Source organism: Tachysurus fulvidraco, chromosome 1 (assembly GCF_022655615.1).
Source record: "Tachysurus fulvidraco isolate hzauxx_2018 chromosome 1, HZAU_PFXX_2.0, whole genome shotgun sequence".
NCBI classification, from domain to species: Eukaryota; Metazoa; Chordata; class Actinopteri; order Siluriformes; family Bagridae; genus Tachysurus; species Tachysurus fulvidraco.
The window spans coordinates 30491017-30512447 of record NC_062518.1 but is presented as its reverse complement, the minus strand read 5'-3'; the positions used below and the strand labels follow the sequence as shown (position 1 = coordinate 30512447).

At 37.4% G+C, this 21431-nt stretch overlaps 1 protein-coding gene across 8 annotated transcripts in view; it reads left to right on the top strand.

Moving 5' to 3' along the window:
- Nucleotides 1–9535: 9535 nt before the first annotated feature.
- The window catches only part of LOC113657475 (collagen alpha-1(XXV) chain), a 140605-nt gene continuing 128709 nt past the window's right edge, over nucleotides 9536–21431 (top strand). For 3 of the 8 annotated variants that reach the window (XM_047801054.1, XM_047801053.1, XM_047801047.1), the window contains exons 1-2: nucleotides 9538–10281; nucleotides 10419–10488. In XM_047801054.1, coding sequence (XP_047657010.1) covers nucleotides 9985–10281; nucleotides 10419–10488 — 367 coding nt within the window. In that variant the 5' untranslated portion in view covers nucleotides 9538–9984. Of the gene's footprint in view, nucleotides 10282–10418; nucleotides 10489–21431 lie in introns of all 8 variants that reach the window. The other 5 variants (XM_047801055.1, XM_027169326.2, XM_047801050.1 and 2 more) reach the window with 4 other exon arrangements.

The following is a 21431-nucleotide window of genomic DNA, read 5'->3' as shown; positions in this document are numbered from 1 at the left end:
CTGTCTTGGTCCTGTCACATCGACACCCTGGTGAAGAAGGCCCGGCAGCGTCTGTACCATCTACCCTCTCAGGTGCTAAAGACTTTCAACACCTGCACCATTGAGAGCGTCCTGACGGGTAGCATCACTTCCTGGTCCGGGAACGGCACCATGCAGGACAGGCGAGCCCTACAGAGGGTGGTGCTGTCAGCTGAACGTACCATCTACACCAAGCTCCCTGACCTGCAGGACATCGAAAGCATGCGGTGCCAGACCAGGGCGAGGAAGATTGTAATGGATCTCAGCCATCCCAACATAGACTCTTTTCTTTGTTGCGTTCATGGAAATGCTTCCGCTCTTTGAAAGCAAACACAGAGAGAATGAGGAGAAGCTTCTACCCGCAGGCCAATCGGAGTTTAAACCAGGAAACACCCAGGATCTGGATCTAGCACTGGACCTCTCCCCTTCACTGTGTTTCTGCACACCTTTTTTGCACTGACACTTTAACTCTGGACTTGCACAGCACAGTACCACTTCATACACTTTATACATACCATACTGCACATGGACACTTTAAGGACAATAATTAAAGCCACACACATTTATGTATATTTATGTATATGTATATACATTATTTTTCACATATATTTTCATATTTTATATAGTTTTTTAAAATATATAATTTATACTTTTTTTTATTTATCACCTCCTTTTGGTTATATTTTTTATCCCAAATTGCATTCCTTGTGTTTGAATACCGGACAGATGCAAAAACCTTTTCACCGCATGTTGTACTCTGTATGTATGTGCATGTGACAAATAAAATTAGATTTTTTTATCATGCTGCAACATGAGGGGATGGTCGTGGATGAATAGCACAACAATGGGCCTCAGGATCTCGTCACGGTATCTCTGTGAATTCAAAATGCCATCAATAAAATGCACCTGTGTTCGTTGTCCAAAACATACCTGCCCATACCATAACCCCAACACCACCATTGGCCACTCGATCCACAATGTTGAAATAAGCAAACCACTCACCCACATGAGCCTATAAACGCTGTCTGCCATCTGCCCTGTACAGTGAAACCCGGGATTCATCCATGAAGAGAATGCCTCTCCAAAGTGCCAGATGCCATCGAAAATGAGCATTTGACCACTCAGGTAGGTAAGGAGGATGAACTGCTGTCAGGTCGAGACCCTGACGAGGATGACGAGCATGCAGATGAGCTTCCCTGAAAAAGTTTTTGACAGCAGAAATTCTTTGGTTATGTAAAATGACTGTTGCAGCAGCTGTCAGGGTGGCTGTTCTCAGACGATCTTGAAGGTGATGATGCTGGATGTGGACGTCCTTGGCTGGTGTGGTTACACGTGGTCTACGGTTGTGAGGCCGGTTGGATGTACTGTCAAATTCTCTGAAATGCCTTTGTTGATTAATTAGTATTAATATAATATACAGTATATAATATACTGTATATATAATTAATATGTATATAGTAATTGGTATAGAAATTAACATTCAATTCATGGGCAACAGCTCTGGTGGACATTCCTGCAGTCAACATGCCAATTGCACGCTCCGTCAAAACATGTGACATCTGTGGCATTGTGCTGTGTGATAAAAGCCTGGACATTTTAGAGTGGCCTTTTATTGTGACCAGCCTAAGGCACAACTGTGCAATAATCATGCTGTCTAATCTGCATCTTCATATGCCACACCTGTGAGGGGGATGGATTAAGTCGGCAAAGGACAAGTGCTCACTAACACAGATTTGTGAACAATATTTAAGAGAAATAGGCTTAGATTTTTGAGTTCAGCTCATGAAAAATGGGGGCAAAAACAAAAGTGTTGTGTTTATAATTTTGTTCAATGTAGATAGCCAAGGCATTAAAAGCCTATAAAAAAGTAAACAAATTATATAAAATAAAATGTATGAATTCAATAAAATTAAATAGCTAAATCTGATTTTTTTTTTAAAAAAAAGTCTTTGCAAGAATTCAGCTACAGTAACATATGACAGGTTTTTCTAAACCACCACATGTTTTTCCACAACTCATTTTCATATTTCTTCGTATAAGTAACTCGTCTACAAAATCTCACCCATTCACTATCATGATATATGTATCACACAATAATACCACAACTATACATATCCCACTGGGTATTACTGTAATAATACTAATATTATACTGTTATAAAATACAGTATATACTGTATATACCAGTATTATAATGTATTAAATACAGTAAATATTTCCATGGATTCATGGCCAGGATGGGTGTTAAATTAGGCACTGATCAATGAATCCTGTACAGAGTCAAAAAGGCTGTAGTGTTAAATCCACAAAGAAAAATCGCAGAGCTAGTGCTCAGTTCCCACATTGTTTTTGGCATCATTTTCTCCCAAGTCTAACTGTTACAAACACATCCAAAACAAAGAGATTGTCTATCTAGCTCCTTACTCTGATGCATTCTTTTTCTACTTTGCCTCATACGAGTGCTGCTATACATATGAGACATTTATACACACAAACATATGTCTTCTTAATTTAAAGTGTCTATCCATTTTGTAAAACATCTTTGCTGGATATCAATCCTTTGCTGTTAGTTATTTCTGACTTAAATTATAATTACCAGGATTCAGATAGGTTGTCGGCAACAGAGCCCTAAAATATAGCTGCGAATAGTTTCATTCTAGCCAGAGCAAACATTTGCCCTACTAATTCCAGTATGGCTCAGTGAAAATGGCCTGCTGACCCTCAGTCAGCCAAGTTGTGTTTTGGAACATTGTCAAAACACAAGGGGCCAAGAAAATATGGTGCAGAATGACCTGACAGTGGGCACTGCAAACAGTACTGTAACTACTATGAGAAATATCAAATACTAAAATACTCTGTCAAATTCTCACTGAAACTCATATATTTCATGTCCGAGAGCATGAAGTCAGACCAAGACCACCAGCCATAGCAGCCTGACTAATGAACAATCTTATGTGATTTGTCAGTGTGATGCATAATATTAAGTAACACAGGAAAAGCCAGCACTGACTTCATCTAATTGCTCTTATGTTTCCGTTAAGCCATTCCACATTATGCACGGTTTATAATTAAATACCAAATTATAGTAATATGATAATGTGAATGTTAAATCCTGGAAGCAAGGACAATATGACAAATTAAAGGAAAGGTGGTTGCATTGTTATGCTGTAGACAAAAGCTGGCATTTTCCATGTATGATCTGGGTCCACTTGTCTTCTTGGTGTCACTACAAATTGATAGAAAGTTATTCTGGCTGATCACCTTTATAATAAAAAAGAAAAAAATGGAGTTTTCTCTTCCAGGAGGATTCTGTTTTCTTCCACAGTGCATCAGGGCACAATAATTGGTTTAATGAATATGAATGTTTTATAAATCAAGATCACCATCTTGGTCTGAGGTGGCAGATAGCACTCTCTGTCACCATCATCACAAATATCACATGAGAGATTTTTGGAAGGATGGTGTTCACCTCTACCAAGGTGAACCAAAATTTGCCAAGTTGCAGACAAGCTGTTCTGTTTTCCTTTAATTTGTCACCCAGTTGTTTCTATTTTTATTTTTGGAAGTGCTTTAACACCCCTCCACCCCCCACCCCCCTCCATCTCAGCAACATGTGGTGTGCAATTTCTGGTCCTGCTCATGGTTTAATTAGGGTATTAGTCCCCCTAATCATCTGACTATTGCTTTCTCAAAATAGCTTTTGTGTTTTATAAGGAAATAACGATGATAACAAACCAAAGCTGCAAATCATCTTTCAAAGTAACAATTTTAAATTTATGATTTCTCTGGCTCTTTCTGGTGGAGCACTCAATACCTAAAAAGATGTGTCAAATCAACACATAGTATTTGGGACATAGCAAAACAAATAATTTTACCATCATAAAATACCAACAAGGCAACAGCTAGGAGGTAGCGACAACAATAATACCGTAGATTATTTAGTAAACAGTTCAAAACCTTGATCTATTTTGGCTAAGGTACGTGGCTTTCCTTTTAATTAACTGAGTAGTTATTGGTGTGCAGCAGCACTTACATTTCAGGCCAGAAAGAGTTAAATTGAATTAGCAAAAAAAAAAAAAAAAAAAAGAAGAAGAAATTATAACAAACCAACATTAACTGCATTGTCCAATTATTGTTTCTTTTGAACTATACAGAGCACTTCTAATAATCCTTGTATAATAATCCTAATAATCTTATCTTTACTCTATACTAAATGTTACACTTTCCATTCTTCTTTCCTTTCTTTCTTAGTTCCCACAGCTAACTATACCAACACCTACTCAGATGCCAGTGTAAACCAATGATAAAGTACAGAAGCTAATTTCTATTCATCCCCTAACTTGCAGTCTTTGGGTTTGTGAGCACAATGGTGATCTTAAGAGACAACCTAAATATCTGATAAAAATTTTGGCAAAAGCATTTCGAGGTTTTTCCACTAGTAAACTAATATCCTAGCAATTTCACATGACTGTACATTTTTCATGGGAACAATTTGACCTGGACGTGCAATTCTTAATAAAAGAAGCAACTCACTTCCAAAACCTAAGACTGAAATAACACAATTACTAAACTGAACAAAAAATACCACCCAGGTTCTTTGCCTCATGTTTTCAGGCTGATCTCCACTCGAACATAGAATATATACAGCTATACAGTATATACTCTTGCCATTTTACTCATTTTGCTCTCAGTAGAGATTCACTTTTTCATGGCATGGATTTCACAAGTTGTTGAAAACTTTCCTTTGACATTCTTTTGTTGACCAGATTGCATCACATAATTGCTGCATATTTGTCAGCTGAACATTCATGCCTCAATCCCCAAGTTCTACCACATGCCAAAGCTGCTCAATTGAATTCTTTTCTGGTGACTGGGGAGGCTGTTAATGTACACTGAACTCATTTCCATGGAACAAATTTGAAATGATTCACATTCATAATCATATAGCCCATTATCATGTTGCAAGATGTAATTATACAATGGTTACATTGTGGCCATAAAAGGATGCTCATGGTCAGCAACAATACTCAGAAAGGCTGTAGCATTAAACTGATGTTCAACTGGTATTAAGAGGATGAATAAATGCCATGAATTCATTCCCCATACCATTACACCAGCACCTCAGCCTGAACTGTTGGCACAAAGTAGGTTGTGTCTACGGTTTCATGATGTTTACACCAAGTTCTGATCCCCCTACCGACCTACCAGCTGCATGGCACAGCAGAAATTGAGATTCCTGAAACCAGACCAGATATTTAAATCTTCAACCCTCTAGTTTCGAGTGTGACCCACTTTTCTTCTAACCTCTCACATCACCAAGGAACTTCTGCCCATAGAACTCCAACTCACCTGTTAGTTTATTTATTTATTTATTTATTTGTTTGTTTGTTTGTTTTTAATAGTTTTCACACCAATCCATGTAAACTCTAGAAAATGTTACTTTTTCTGAAATACAATATCCAGCCTTTGTGGCACTATTTAATATGACATAGTCAAAGTCACTTAAATCAGACATTTCCCCCATTTTAATGTGTATTTTCGATGTGTATTTTAACTGAAGCTCTTAACCTGTATCTGCATGATATTATGCAAAGTGTTTTGCCAAATGATAGGTTGATTAGATAATTAGGTTAATGTGCAGGTGTACAGGTGTGCTAATAAAGTGTATCTACATTACCATTTTTAATGTTGCTTGAAATTATCACGAGGAACATTTAATGAGTCCTTTTTTATTTTCACACACATGATTCCCAAAAAATACAAAGCTCCATTTGTGAATGAAATTAATACCGATTCCAGTGCTTCCATTTGATTAATGGCTTAGCCATCGCAGTGCTCATTTAATTTTTTTTCCCATTCATTGTTTAAAAAGCAATTTTCCCTGTGTGGGTTTTCATTTAGGAATCACTGTGTGCTTTTCCAGTAAATTACAAGTGAATTTTCCAGGTCCTCAGTTTTTTAGAATGCTAATACTCTTGAATTAGACTGCATTAGATTAGACTGTCTTACTTACAAAAGGACCTGATAATGATTTTACAATGTGTGATAAAATAACAATGTGAAGCATGTAAAGAATTCAGCAGTGATTGTGTGGTGACTTTTCTGTAATTGTTTCTGGCAGAACAGAGAGAGCCAGCTGGGCTGCTGGATACACATTTAAAACTGAAGCTGTAGAGCTGATATTGTTTTCAACGTATCAGCTGGGAAAGATCTCATGAGTAGGCAATCTCTGGAAAAAAAAAAAAAAAAAAAAGAGGCTGCTAAAATTTTTAAACTAAGTGTAGGATGCCAGCTAGTGGATAGAATCGGCACGGCAGCTGCATATTCAACAATTTTTCAAGTGGAATAAATGTGGTGATAAGATACTTCTCCGTTAATGTTTATTGTGTGATCAAATGTATCTTGGTCAGGTGGTGGGTTGTGAGCTTATTCCAGGACCACTGGATGCAAGGCGGGATATTGATGGGGCACCAGTCATCTCATACACACACACATTAACAGTGCAATAGAATATTTTCTGAAATTGGGAGGAACCCAGATTATCTTAATTGTTCTTGTATGATCATTAACATATTCATATGGCCCTGTTCATTTTCTGTAGTGCTTATCACACAGTGTCATGTGGAACCTGGATCCTATCCCAAGGGGCACAAGGTGGGGGAAACCATGGATACGGTGCCAACTTATCGCAGACCACAATTGCACACACTTAAACATTCAAACACACACTATGGATATGCCAGTGAGCCAACAACCATGTCTTTTGCCAAGTGGAAGAAACTGGAGTACCTGAAAGGAACCACTGATGCCCTGGAATAACACGCAAACTCACACACAGGGCAGAAAAACCGAATCCCCATCCAAAGAAGTGTGAGACCAACATTCTATCCACTTAACCACCATGCTCTAGCCCCCCCCCCATATTAAAATAAATTATTATTATTATTATTATTATTATTATTATTATTATTATTATTATTATTATTATTATTATTATTATCGTAATAACAACTAAACTTGTGGAAGACATTTTTAAAGCATAAGATGCACTAAAAGGATTTGAAACGTGGAACATATGTTTGTATGCTAAAGCCTTTCAGCTTCCCTTCACTGGAACTAAGAGACCCTAACCTGTTCAGCATGACATTGGCACTGTGCACAATGTGAGTTCCACCAAGACATATTCTAACAATGTTTTTGTGGAAGAAATTGGGTGTCCTGCAACAGAGCCTTGACCTCAAAACCAGTGAATGCCTTTAGGATGAAGTGAAATGATGACTACATGCCAGGGGTCATCAGCTGACATGCCATGGCCACGGCCATGCTCCAAGATATTGTGGAAAGCCTTCAGACAAGATTGGAGGTTATTAGAACAGAACAGAGGGTTTAAATCTATAATGAAAATTTTTAACAAGCACATATGGATGTGATTTTTTAGGTGTCCATGTACTTTTGGCAATATTGTGAACGTCACAATGATATATCTTAATTATACAATAAAATATACACAACGTTCTCACCCAGAGATGCTGCTGAATTGAACACACCCTCTTTGTTAAATGCCACACTTGACTTGGCACACTGTGGACACTAGAGTGCTCTGTTGCTGTTCGAGTCAATGAAAACCCACAAAAATCACTTAGGTCCAGGTTGTGATTTTTGCACTAAAGTTGTACTACATGGATGAAATATGATGTTGCTCAATGTTTTTTGGAAATAAAAACTGTTGTATGCCTAACAGTATAAATAAAAAGCACATTATCGAGACCCTGAGATGAATTTCTGATTTATTAGGTAAAGGACTTGTGTACATTTTGTAATATCAGTAATGTGTGATAACAATTAATACTTAACTAAAGTTGTTAAGGTAGTTCTTATGTTATATCACAATTAACTAATATATTATCCAGATGATGCAGTGGGTAGCATTGCTTCCTCACAGCTCCAGGGTTTATTCCTGTGATTATTCTCTGTTTTAGTGTTTATGTTTATGAGTTTTTCATGTTTTCCTGTGATGTGTGAGATTCCTCAGGGTTCTCTAGTTTTCTTCCATTGTTGAATGAAAAAAATGTAGATAAATGAATTAGCCCATAAGTGTGAATGAGTGCATAAACACACGTGAAAGGATGAATGAAGTGGTTACTAAAGAGAAATGAATGTATGATATACTATACACCCTGTACATCAACCCCCCCCCCCCAAATCCTCTATGAAGATTCATTATCTGTTCATACAGTACCTCTTTTTTGAGAACACATGACAAACAGCTCTCTTGGGGTGTGGGGTTCAACAAAATAAAAAAACACAATTCCACCATTATTTTACAAATGCTGACCAACCTCACCTTTAATTATTAGACTGCTTAGGTTAAGATTCCAACTTGCCATTTTTTTTGTCTTGTTACTACAGTTAATTTACAATTTTATTCAGATTATTTTTTATTTTAACCAACCTAATTTGCTCTTTCACAATTGTGCTTTCACAGGTGTTTGTACACCTTACTTCAGACGATGGCTGGTTGCTGTATATGATACTTGCCATCAAAATGATGAGATGAAACACTTGTCAATTCTTTCAAATTATTATACAATAATTACACGGATAGTATAGAAAGCTTATAGACACAAAGCACAGTGTCCAGCTGGTCAAACGACTTTACATTATACCATTGGGACATTATACTGTACCATTGTACATTGAATAACAAATAGCTTGGATTTAACTTGGATTTCAGAGTTGGCACTGCTGTTTTACCTTCATATTGTGTCTATCATCATGATATCAAACCTCAAAAAATGAAATAGTGTGATATGTAATGTGTACCTTCAAAATATCTTCACCCATCCTTTTTTTTTGGACTGCCGTTGAGTTTCTGTGGTGAAACTCAAACTGAGTGTGGGACCAATATAGAGGTCAGTCCAGGCCACATGTCTGGCAGCAGAAAGGCAGTGAATGCATGTCAGGCATCTCCACATGGGTTCCAAACACGAGCTTCTCCTTGAAGCCCGCTGTCTAAGGTTACTGCGAAAAAAACTGCGGCAAGCACACTGAACTTCACAACCGTCACTTTTTGCACACCATGTGATTAAGATCTCTTCTATATTAGTTATTCATTTCTATAATTTGTCCTACGGTCATGAATTATTGAGTGAGGTTTTGGGGAGCGACCGTGCATTGCTTTTATAAAATATTAGGCAACCTTTTGTTATTATATTTAATACTAAAAAAAAAAACTTTTTGTGAAGCTCTAGGCTGCTGATGTAGTGTGATAGCTTTGATTTGTGCGCTAAACAGATACCTGGCAGGCATAAAATGAACGACTATAGCAGCATTCAGCATTGATCCCGACTTGCTGTTGCCACATTTCAATATCAATGCATCAGTGCGTTTAGCTAATGCGTGTATCTGCTCTGCAAAACGCCATTGCATAATAAATAGTCTTATTCAAAAGCGCAACAGAAGCGTCTGGCAGAAATAAGATGCAGATAGTGATGCATATGGGTGGAGAAAGCAGTCATGATGATGCTGCTGCTGCTGCTGATGGTGATCGCTGAGTAGCGCGTTCATTTGGAGGCGCACAGTGCTGTGTAGTGTGAACTGACCGTGTGGAATGCATTGCGCTCTTCTCTGCGCGCTCACACACTCGTGCGCTTTAAAGCTTTGGCCACGCCGCCTGCCCAAGTAGGGATTCATACCGTCTGACCACGACATTTCATTGATCCTTATTTTTATCCAGTGCATCAACTAACTCCCAGAAGCCTCCACGAATCAGTTGCTGGTTATCTGGTTATCAGGTTGGGTTTGAATGAGCGCGCGCTAGACGGAGCTGCGCACCGACACGGACGTCGCTCTCAGTTCAGTTTCAGCCCGGGACGCGTCGTAAACAGTTTCAGTCCTTCCCTATCATTCTGCTCCTGTCTTTGCATGGTGATTAGTTCTATAATACTGCACGGTTTAAAAACGAGTTATGAAGGCTTCAGAAGCCACAAATCCTCCCAGGTGCGCTGCGAAAATGGAGAGAGACTCAGGCTTGGGAGGGAAGCAGCATTATCTCCGAACCATCACCGGTGCAATCCCGTTTGTTTTCTCCGTCGTGTCTGTCGCTTTTTGCATTCTCCTGGGGATTCAAACCAGTGACATAAAGAACAGAATGCTCGATTTAGAAAGCGGCAATGGAGAGCACCTTTTACACCCGTTTGCTGAGGTTTCCATAGACGAGTTTAACTCAATGGTACAGGAGAGAGTGGACGAGGTCCTGTCACAGGTAAGCCATGTAAAATTGCTTAGAAAACGTATGCATTAATGTGACATTTTAATATTTTACACATAGCATCTACCCCTTAGATCACTTTTAACCCAGCGCTTAGTTAACATGTGTTTTGGTTTCTTTTCATTCCATAGCGCTCCTATGAACATTTTGCACGCTCCAGGACTGCACGTGAAGTCCCATCTGACTGCAACTGCCCACCAGGTAATCACTAACAATACCATACCTTGTTTATCATTCAGTGGTCTACATAAGCAATACAGGATATGACTTTAGCATATTGCGCACACGATTTTATTGTTTCTGATTTTGTGTAACTCTGTCAAAGTGCACGGATCACTAGTGCGCACTGTTGATTCAGAAACTTCTAGTTAAGGGCACTGAGTTGGAAATTGGACCTGCCTGGTGTTGCAGCAGAGCTATTAAATATTCTCGAGGTTTGTTGGCAAATGAGGCGCGTTAATGTGCCACGTGGGGCGCTGATTGACGTTTAGCTCGGCAGGGCTTCCTCTGCTGAACATCCTCTACACACAACAACAATAACAACAAAAAAGCTGACTAACATTCAGATGGCAGGATCTGACTCTGAATGCATTTTTAAAATGTATTCATTCTTTAAAAACAGCATATGAGAGACTAGTAGGGTCAAACCCCTTCCAGTATGTTTTGAAAGATGCAGACAGGTGGATGCTCTGAAGGGAAGGTTTAATTATACTACTATAAATACTTTCCTATACATAAAAGTTTTGTGAAGGTGGAGTGTGTCATCCTCACATATTCTTGTACCCCCCACCTTTTTTCCTGAATGTAACATCTACCTTATTTTGCAGTCTGCAGTGAGGCACGTTTTAAATTGCATCTGATCATATAGTAGACTTCCACAGTGCATGCTTCATTTTGTGGGATCCTTGCTGGAAAGCTGAAGTGACCACAAACAGCCTCTGAAAAGAATTGAATGTCTCAGTGCTAGCTGCTCATTTCTACCAGCAGATGGAAACACACATAGCTAGAAATAAGGAATTTAGAATACATCTGATAGGAAGGTGAATAACTTGTGAATAAATTACAGCAGTTTTAGAAGGACATGCACATTTTATCCTTGGTATTTAAAAAAATGTAGAATGAGTTTGCATCAGTAGAATCACCTAGTAACTAACATCACGAATTGATTGGATTAAGAATGAAATAATGCAATAGATGCTTATACTAAGATCAATATTTTGTAAAACATATTTAACCATAAGCATTATTAGTATATTATACATTTCTTTAATTGATTAAGTGAGAACCTTTTTTTTGACATGTCAGTTGAAGCAAGCCAGACAGCACCAAACTAATTTTCCAAACACCGTGCCAAAATAATTTAGTTGGAAGATAGTTAATTATAAGGTTTGCTGGTACAGCTCTTTATATTGTGCATAAAACACACACATCCAGCCTATTAATGTAATTTCTTTGACTTCAGTAGTAGATGATTCACTAACATAGAACAACAGTACTGGGGTGAAACACAGACTGTAGCTGATTCTAGTATGTGATTCCGAAGCACAGAGAGGAAACATGATTGCATGTGTGTGTGTGTGTGTGTGTGTGTGTGTGTGTGTGTGTGTGTGTGTGTGTGTGTGAGAGAGAGAGAGAGAGAGAGAGAGAGAGAGAGAGAGAGAGAGAGAGAGAAAGGGGTGGGGGATGAATGAAAGATGCACACCATCGAGGGCTTCAAGGTCATGTACTGCTTTGTGCATCTTTTACAAAACACAATTTGGTTCAAAATCTATTCCTATTTCACCATTGCATCTGTCATCAATTTACATAAGCTCCAAAGAATCACATGACATTAATTGGTTCAGGATTTAGGCTTCTTTTTGGTTTTCTGTAGATTTACTGTATGTCATTCTCCACACTGTGATCAGTATTCCAAATAATTGCCTGTTGTTTAATGGGACGTTTAATAAAAAAATGCCCAACTACTTTTTTCTTTCTCGCACCATCCCTGTGTCTTTGACCAACTGTTTCTCTGTGTGTGTCTCTCCCAGTAACGCTTCAAAAACCCTTGGCAGATGAAATGTGCTGGGGACACACTATAATGGAATTTCAAACTGTTTATGTGGTTTTTCCTGAAAGTGGGTGTTGGTTTTGATAGTCAGGAATGTCTACTGGCAACACAAGATTTCTCATATTTCTCATTTTTTAGTATTGTGTTAATGTTATCCAACTTTTATCGCCATCTTTCCGCAAAGCTCATTTTCTCCTCTTATAAATATTCCCCAGCAATGGTGATACACAAAACAGTGTGAATTCAGGAAGTAGCCAAATGATAGACACCATCCATGGTTTATTTTTCCTCAACAAGAACAGCACAAAAAAAATCTACTGAAACTTAAGAAGAGATTTAAGCATTTTCAAGATGTGTGTTGCAGTGTCCTTTCTTTAGCTCAACTGGCTGACCTTGTCAGTTTAACTGTTGCATTCCTCAATTAGGCAGGTAATTAATAAGAAGTGTATGTGCTTCAGCTTGCTGTGTGTGTTTTTCTCCCAGTGAGGGGGTAGAGGAATTACCGGCTGCCAGGTAAAGCGATACAGACATTCAGTAAGAGACGGGAGCCAGCTGCTACTGGTTAGACATCCGCCAGCAGCTTTAAAACAGAAGAAAAAGGTTGCACGTGTGTACAATCATGTTAGTGGGGAAAAAGGTGAAAGAGATGGATGGGAATTATAGTATGGAGGATTGTGAACAAAAATAGACATTGGAGTCCATTGGAGTGGCAAGCAGTGTTGTACAGTCTATGTAGTGAAAATGTTCCTGGTGATATTTGAACTAATGAGCCTCATCTTCTGAAGCATTTTAGCAATTCAGAGTCAGTCAGTCACTCTATTTACCTCGTACATTTCAGATACAATGCAATTGATCAGTATTATGACATACAGTACCTGAAGGAGAAACCCTTATAGAGACCGAACTTGAATAAACACAGAAATGTATAGTTGTACGTGTTTGTTTTGTTTCTCTATATTAATGAGGAAAATCTACAATTCTAGATGGAAAATCTTTGTGAGATACAGTAAAACAGAAAAGTAGCCATAACAGATTGTGGAGATCAGTGTAACTTTGGGGAAAAACTGATACACTGAGTGTATAAGATGTAAATGAAATTTCAAACCTTAGTCTTATAGATAATTTAATTAAATAAAATGGTATTAAATGATATTGAGTGTTGTCTCTTGAAACATTGCACTATAGCTGATTTAAACCTGCTGTTTGGTATGACATGATAAAATTCAATTATTTTGAAATTTGAGGCAAATATGAAAATTTAGGACCTCATGAACAATTTGTTTTTACATTTTAATCTTATTGTAAGATTGATATGTTTGTATGCATATAGGTTGTCAAGATTACTGCCTTTCCTAGATCTGTAAGAAAGCATGACCTATTTCTTTAAGAAAGAAAGTGAAACAGAAATCGAGGGGTAGCAGGACAAAACACTTCATTATGAGAGATCAGCCTGAAGATTGAAGTATAAAAAAAAAAGAAGTTTAAACCAAATGAGAGAGATAGAGATAGAGAAAATCAACTCTTTCAAATCAAAGAGCCTGTTTGTCACTGTTGTTTGACTCTTGGCTGCATTCCGTGGATAGAAGAGAGGAATCTGAGGGTAGGAGGGAGAGATCTCACCCTCGCCTCTTACCACAGACGATGCTTCCAGGCACATGCAGTGGTTCATAGAGCCACAACACATGTGGTTGCACCCCAGTTCACTAAAAGAAAGGCTCTACAGTTTTAAATGTCATTGTGCCACTGAAAGTTTGAATTTGCAGTCAAAATATTGTATGTTTGTAAGATCTTCTGCTTTTTTAATAGAGAGCTTTAGTAGTAAAATCCAGACCTCTGAATTGGCAACTCCAGCAGATAACAAAGTGCAGTTTGAATTGTGACATTGTGAATTGTTTTGTCATTTGAATATTAAAGTCTAGATGGAAAGGGGATAAAGAGCAACCCATAAATGTCATCATCACTCCCTAGTTTGGCTGACAAGGTTAAGCAAGCATGTGGAAAGCTGGCTGAAGTCATAAATGTGTTAGAATATGACACATAAAATTGTGTCACATTAGCTTTGTACCTCTGTCTGTGTGGCCCCCCGTCTATGACTCACTTGCTTCTTCAACCACATAACCATGACCACTATGTGATCCATAAAAAAGACCCCTCTGTTTAGCCCCCACCACTTTTACTCTAAGGAGCTTCCTGCCTTACTCATTCCCACAGGAGGTCAATCTCTCTCAGTTTGGCCATGTCCAGAAGGTGAGTGCTGTGTTCTGGGTCTTTACAAAGGGAAGACCCCTAACCTCACAGGGCACATCTGTGGGAAACTCTGGATACTGAGCTATTATATTCTCCTTATTTCTAGTATGGACCGCAGACAACCCCAAAGTCAAAGAAGCTTAAAGAACTTAAAGGAACCAATGATCTATGTGGTCCACTTTTTTTGGTTCAGAGCCAGCGTTTTGAACATAAGAAACTGACTCAATGTGAAATAACATCAATCTGCTCCCATGTTACAGTGTTAAATATATCGGATTGTCTTTCTTGCACTGTTTGCACACGTTTTCACACATGCACTTGTAGGTCTGGGTAGTGTACTCAGTTCTGTGTAGTTTTATGTAGCTGTGTGTTTTATGTAGCACCATGGATGTTGTTTCATTTCACTGTGTACTGCACCAGCTGTATATAGTTGAAATGATAATAAAAGCTTCTTGACTTGACTTGACTTGAAAGTTGGACGTTCATATGGGCCCAATTGACCAGCTTCTTAGTTTTTATCCTTCCAAACATACAAAAGACTGTCCATTTCAGTCCTCAGCCAGAATCCTAGACAGTTTGATTGTTTTTCTTCTCCAACACATAGATGTTTTTTAGCCTATGAATTACTTTAAATCAACTCTGCTGGAATATAACCCAGTATAATAGATAACAGAGGTGTATCTAAGGGGGATTTTAAGTTTAAAGCCACCGATAAAAAAAAATATTAAAAAGTCTATATATATTACACACACACACAAAAAAAAAAAAAAAAAAAAAAAAAAAAAAAATATATATATATATAAAAAAAAATATAAATAAATATATATATATATATATATATATGACAGAACATAAAAACGAGGATTTACAAACAGTGCAACTTATTACAAACAAACTCATTAACTTTGTTTTGCTCAGTGAGCTATAATGAATTATAAAAGGTCGACAAAGCCATCATTAAAAATTCTCCACATTTAAATGCCCATACAAATTTGTCCTTTAATTTGATTAATCACATCTTATTGACTAGCAGCTGCTATGGTGAGATACAGGAGCAGAATTTAATTTTTTTTTCTTCTTTTCTGTTTAAAAGTTACAAGCCTGCTACACTCCAAGCTCAGAGACATTAAGCTGACTGCTGATAAATTTCTGGAGAAATTTTCTGGAGAAAACAAAAGAAGATCTGTTTTTATGAGATAAAAAGCATTTTTTTAATTAGCACAGTATTTTACACATTTTCAGTTGAACTGCCATATAGATATTGTATGGCAACATTATTATTATTATTATTATTATTATTATTATTATTATTATTATTATTATTATTATTAAATTCACACCATCATACAGATCACACAGTTATTTAGCATATTTCCTCAATCTCTTATATTTCCTATGATTAATTCCTATCTACAATAATGATCGATGACATTAGATTTAGTAAGTAGCAAGACCTTAGTAAGTACCTGACATTGCAATATCCTGTATATTATATATATATATATATGTGTGTGTGTGTGTGTGTGTGTGTGTGTGTGTGTGTGTGTGTGTGTGTGTGTGTGTGTGTGTGTGCACTAGCACATGGGGACTGCTTCCACTGTTCAGCACATTACAGTTACTACTGCTTTAAGGACACTCCAGTCAGCAAATATGTAATTTTATATCCACTGGGCATGATCATTACTTGCGTCAGCCATATTGGACTGAGTGCTAGGGGGGGAGCTCAAGGCCAAAAGACACAGAAAATCTCACATCTAATATCTACAGTATGTAGCCTGAAGCACTAGGTAAAAATTGATGCAGCATCTCTTTGTCACTGATATCTGGAACAGTATTTAGTAAGGCTTTAGTTCAAGCATCTTTGTGTTGGTCTTTAAACAACATACAGATCAGATAAGTGTGAATGTCATCTTATTAATCTACTTTCATGTTTTTTCTCTCTAAAGAGTTGACACATGGATTGTAAACTTGCTGGAATAATGTTGAGAAAGACCCCCCCCCCCCCCCTGAACTATGCTTATCCATGAAAGTACTTAAAATCATAAAATATGATTATCACATTAGAAAATGCCATTTGCTCTTAATAATATTGATATATTATTGTCTGTGTTAAGGCAAATGTATTCATATAATCTGGTGCTTTTTTCAAATGAAATGATGGATACTTTGTGCATTGGCTTTGAATTCATTAGAAAATTCATTATTCCATTAAGTTTCAAAGGTCGTCATAGTACATGGCATGGTTCACCTGCAACCACCCCCACCTTTCTTTCTAGATACGAAACATTGAACTCCAAGTCAGCCCTGATGTAACTCTCTCAGATGCATTTTTGCGAGCTGGGTTCAGGTATCAAAACACGTTTCCTGCTGTGATGACATCCATCACATGAGACAGCCGTGTTGGTTTTGGTTCAGTTCAGTTTGGTTTGTGTTTTGAGCAGTTGTGGCCAGAGTCTTCTCTCACATGAGACATTTCAAATGACTGATACATGTTAAATCGAAGCCCAGGAACAGCTTAAGATTCTCCCTCAGCTGTTTTAACATCAGACTCAAATCACTGGATCTTAGAATATGATCAATTACTTGACATGAAATGGCATGTTACCAGAGCTGCAGCACTTCTAATCCAGAGCAAATGAATGAATCATTCAAACAAGGGAATTTCTTTGTTGTTTAAAAAAAAAAAGATATCTTGAATGTAGAACACATAAGCGTCTTTGCTCAATCGGCTTCAAGGCATTTTGAATATCCGGTTAGCATATATACATAATCTTTATTGTTACACTTTTACTAACAGCATCAGTTAGAAGGTGACACATGCATAGTGCTGTGTTTTCACATTGGTATGTACATATTCCACCTCTCTATACATTCAACATAGCAGCCAGAAAAATGTCATGTTCCCCAAATTCTTTTCAGGTGGTTTTCATGAATGGCATGGTGTGGCAAAAAAAAAGAGCAAAACCACTGCCTCCATGCCATTTTCCCTCTCTGCACTTATTTGTGGGTTTTCTGTGGTTACCACTATTATTGTGACACACTGCAGATGTGTACACATTTTTCTGTAGACATTTGCTGCATACTAAAAACACACCATTCTAATACTATTCCATACTCTGTTATGTGTCTATTGATAAAATCTGCTCACAAACAAACATGTGAAAGATACGCTCTCACACTAAATACACCCCTATGAGTAATTGAGCTTCATATGATACTGCTGACCAGTGGACTGTGGGAACGGTGGTGTGACATACTTGTGTAGTCTTCAAAACAGGGATCAGATTCATAGTTTGCTACAGAAAGAGCTTCCTTAAATAGCCTCAAGCTCCATTCATAAAGAAAGGGTTGATAGATGGACTGGGGTTGCAAGTCATGAATGCATTTCCTCATGTCCTGAATGTGTTTCCTGAAATAGTTGGATAAATCTTATGTGTAACCACCCATGGTCTAATATAGACACAATGATTTTGGATTAGAAAAAGCAGTAAAGCAGGGTTTGTAGACTTTATCCAAAATAACGAATTATAGGTAACTACGTAAGTGTTTATTTCTTCTGTAATACGATTCTATCTTTACAAAATCCAAAAGTAAGGAAGCACAAACAAACAAACAAACAAATAAATAAATAAAATCTTGACATCCTACACAATAAGACATAATAGAGAAAAAAAGCAGCTGAATGAAGTTGGATCAAATGAGATGTCAGAAGCCATAACAATAGAGTAGAGACAGAGATGAAGCAGAGGAACTAATAATCAGAAAGGAGACCTTGAGAGTTTAGAGTTTATTGCTTTGTGTGATTACATAGTTTGTTTAAAAATTATTCCAAGTTCAGAAAGCCTCATTATCCCAATTATGCAATGTCAAGATGAGGACTGTGGGCAGCTTTAGAGCTCTCGGGACTTGTAAGATCTCATTCTCCTTCTGATGTGATAAGACAAAAAAAAACAACAGCTCCTTTAATTTTAGCTCTATGTAACATGTACTGTATGGTTTGGCTGAAATGGATGGATTACAGCATAATTAGATTGAAACTTTTCATAGGTCACGTAGCTAAGATTATTAAGCATTGACTAACTGCTAACACACTAGTTTATTAATTTTCTAATTTCCATATTTAAATCTCCATATGCTGTGCATGTTCTTTAATTAAAAGCAATTAGATTTAATAGTGAGTCCAAAGCATGGCACAATCATTGGACCAGATAAAATATAAAAAATGTCTGAGCACAGAATCAATCAAACTCTCTCTCTCTCTCTCTCTCTCTCTCTCTCTCTCTCTCTCTCTCTCTCTCTCTCTCTCTCTCTCTCTCTCTCTCTCTCTTTCTCTCTCTCTTTCTCTCTCTCTCTCTGCAAATTGACTAATCCTTAATGTACGGCATGAGATGCTGATTCGGATACTCCCACATACTCAGCCTTTTGTGTAAGAATATTTTTCTATTCATTTTATGGAAGAACATTTACTTTGTTTTTAAATATTACCGGCTAATAACATTAACAGTGAGATAATACCAGTATTTTACTCATTTCGGTAGTAAATAATTGAGGGAGTATTTTACTCAACACTGTTGCTTAACAAGTGAATGGTAAAATTCTGTTAAATTTTCCTAGTTGCAGGTTAATGCTTAGTTAAGTTGTATGATTTCTTATTTTTAATGAAAAATCCCGTGTCCCAGACAATGTTAAAATGAGGATTGTGTGCTAGAGTGCTAGAGCAAGTCTTGATTTATTGACTATACTTCAGAGGTGAGTGAATGACATTGACAAATTGCAGTGATTTGGCTTTTGCTTTAGTTAAGTCTGTAACATAGAAATCCTATGATTGCAATAGATCCTATGTAACTATTAAGTGAAGGGTATGTTTACCATTATTACCATATAGAAGAAATGTTTACAGCAGTTTGCGTTTCATTGAAATCCTATTTCCTGGGTGTGATATGAGAATACCTGGTCATTACTTTGCATTAATTTAACTCCTCAGTTAAAATATATGTGTTAACATTTTATTTGAGCAAAGATAGTTTTTAAACAGCATATTATCCAAATGTGACATGGCTCCACAGAAGGATGTACAGTATTGCCCTCTCACAGCTCCAGGGTTCCCAGTTTGATTGGGTTACTGTCTGTGTGGACGGTCGTATTTTCTTCTTACATGCATGGGTTTCAGCCTTGCTGTCTAGTTTCTTCCTGTTGTTCAAAAACATACATATTTGGCTATGTGAAAATGCCCCTGGGTGTGAATTAGTGCATGTGTTGGACTCCTGTTCAATCTGGGTTGAATTACTACCAGTGATATAGAGATAAGCTCCAGATCCACTGTGACCCTGACCAGGATATTGTTATAATGATATGTTACATACAGGATCAGAAAGTGCTGCATCTTAGCAAGTTTATATTTCTGATATTCTTCTTTTGCTGCATAAAGAAAACAGCTATACTACAGGTAGCCAGACATCAAACCTAGTCAACAAATTCAGAGCTACTACAGACAGGTGACACCTGGAGTAATTATTATGATGTTATATAACATATGTGATGCATTCAATCAAGCAGCTGGAAAATTCTAGTCTCTATAACAGAAATAAACTGTATATAGGGATGCAAAGAAGACCAAAAAAAAAAAAAAAAAAAGAGTGAATATGAATGTAGATATCCTGCTCACCAAACGTTACACAGCAGGTAAATTGTTCCATTCTGAGCTTCTTCTGGACCAGCAATTTATAGCCAAAGTAAATAAAAAAGGAAGCTGAGAAAGTACTTTGCTCGTTCTCACGATTACCGCTAATGTCCCACCAGAGTCTCTGTCAAAGTGGCCAATTTGCAACACTGCATACTTATTAACATTGGAGAACTTAAGAGAATTGTTATTTTACCAGGTCTTCTTTGCTTCTACAAAGAAAATACAGAGCATATGGAGAGAAATATTACACCATAATCATTCCTTCGCCAGAGCTGATTAGAACACATAATTTTGAGTTTTTTATTTAAAGTAATTCCATCTGTCAAGCAAAGTAAAAAAAAAAAAACACGATATGGAGCACACTGCTGACCAATTCCTGAGGTTTCTGGCTTGGAATTCAGGGGTGTCCCATGAGGTAAGCTTGCCAGTAATAAAAAAAGAGCAGTTATGGATTTTGTAGTCTGTAAATCCAGTAGCCCAGTCATTACAACACTATACAACATGGGCAAAACCCTGCTGTCCTCTTCTTGATCTCAAAATAAGGGGCAAACTCTGCCCCTTTCCCCTGAATTAACCCTGTTTATTTGCTGCATGCTAAAGAATTTCCCATGTGCACACAAACCACTCAAGTCTGGCACAGCTTAATTGTTCACTTGACTCGTTCCATTGTGCTGCTGTCTGGATTGTGGCTGCCAACTTTTTTCTTTCCCACTTATGTGAAATATCAGGGTTGTCATTTTTCTGAAATAGAATGTGCAAAAAAATAAAGAACAATATGAAAATATTTAAATTTAAAGAAGAAATGAACACAGAATGAAACTGATACATGTGTATAAGAAGTGCACTATTTAACTAGGAGATTTGAACCAAAACAGCCATTTACTTCTTTACTGTGTCACACACATGAAATTAATTGGAAGGTGATTTACTTGTCCTCGGTACGAGGTTGTAATAAAAGATTATCTCCTGGTGGGCATACCCTAGCACAAAGAATTAGTGAAAACACTTCCATGGCGGAGTGATGCTGCGTTGCTGTGCAGTTGTGATACGAGCCCTCATGAGGAGGTGAGGTCAGTGCACTGTCCCAAAAGCTTGCTTTTTTTGCTTTTGGCAAAAGTAGGAGTGAAATGAATGCAATAAAGACCATCAGCTGAGGACATCTGA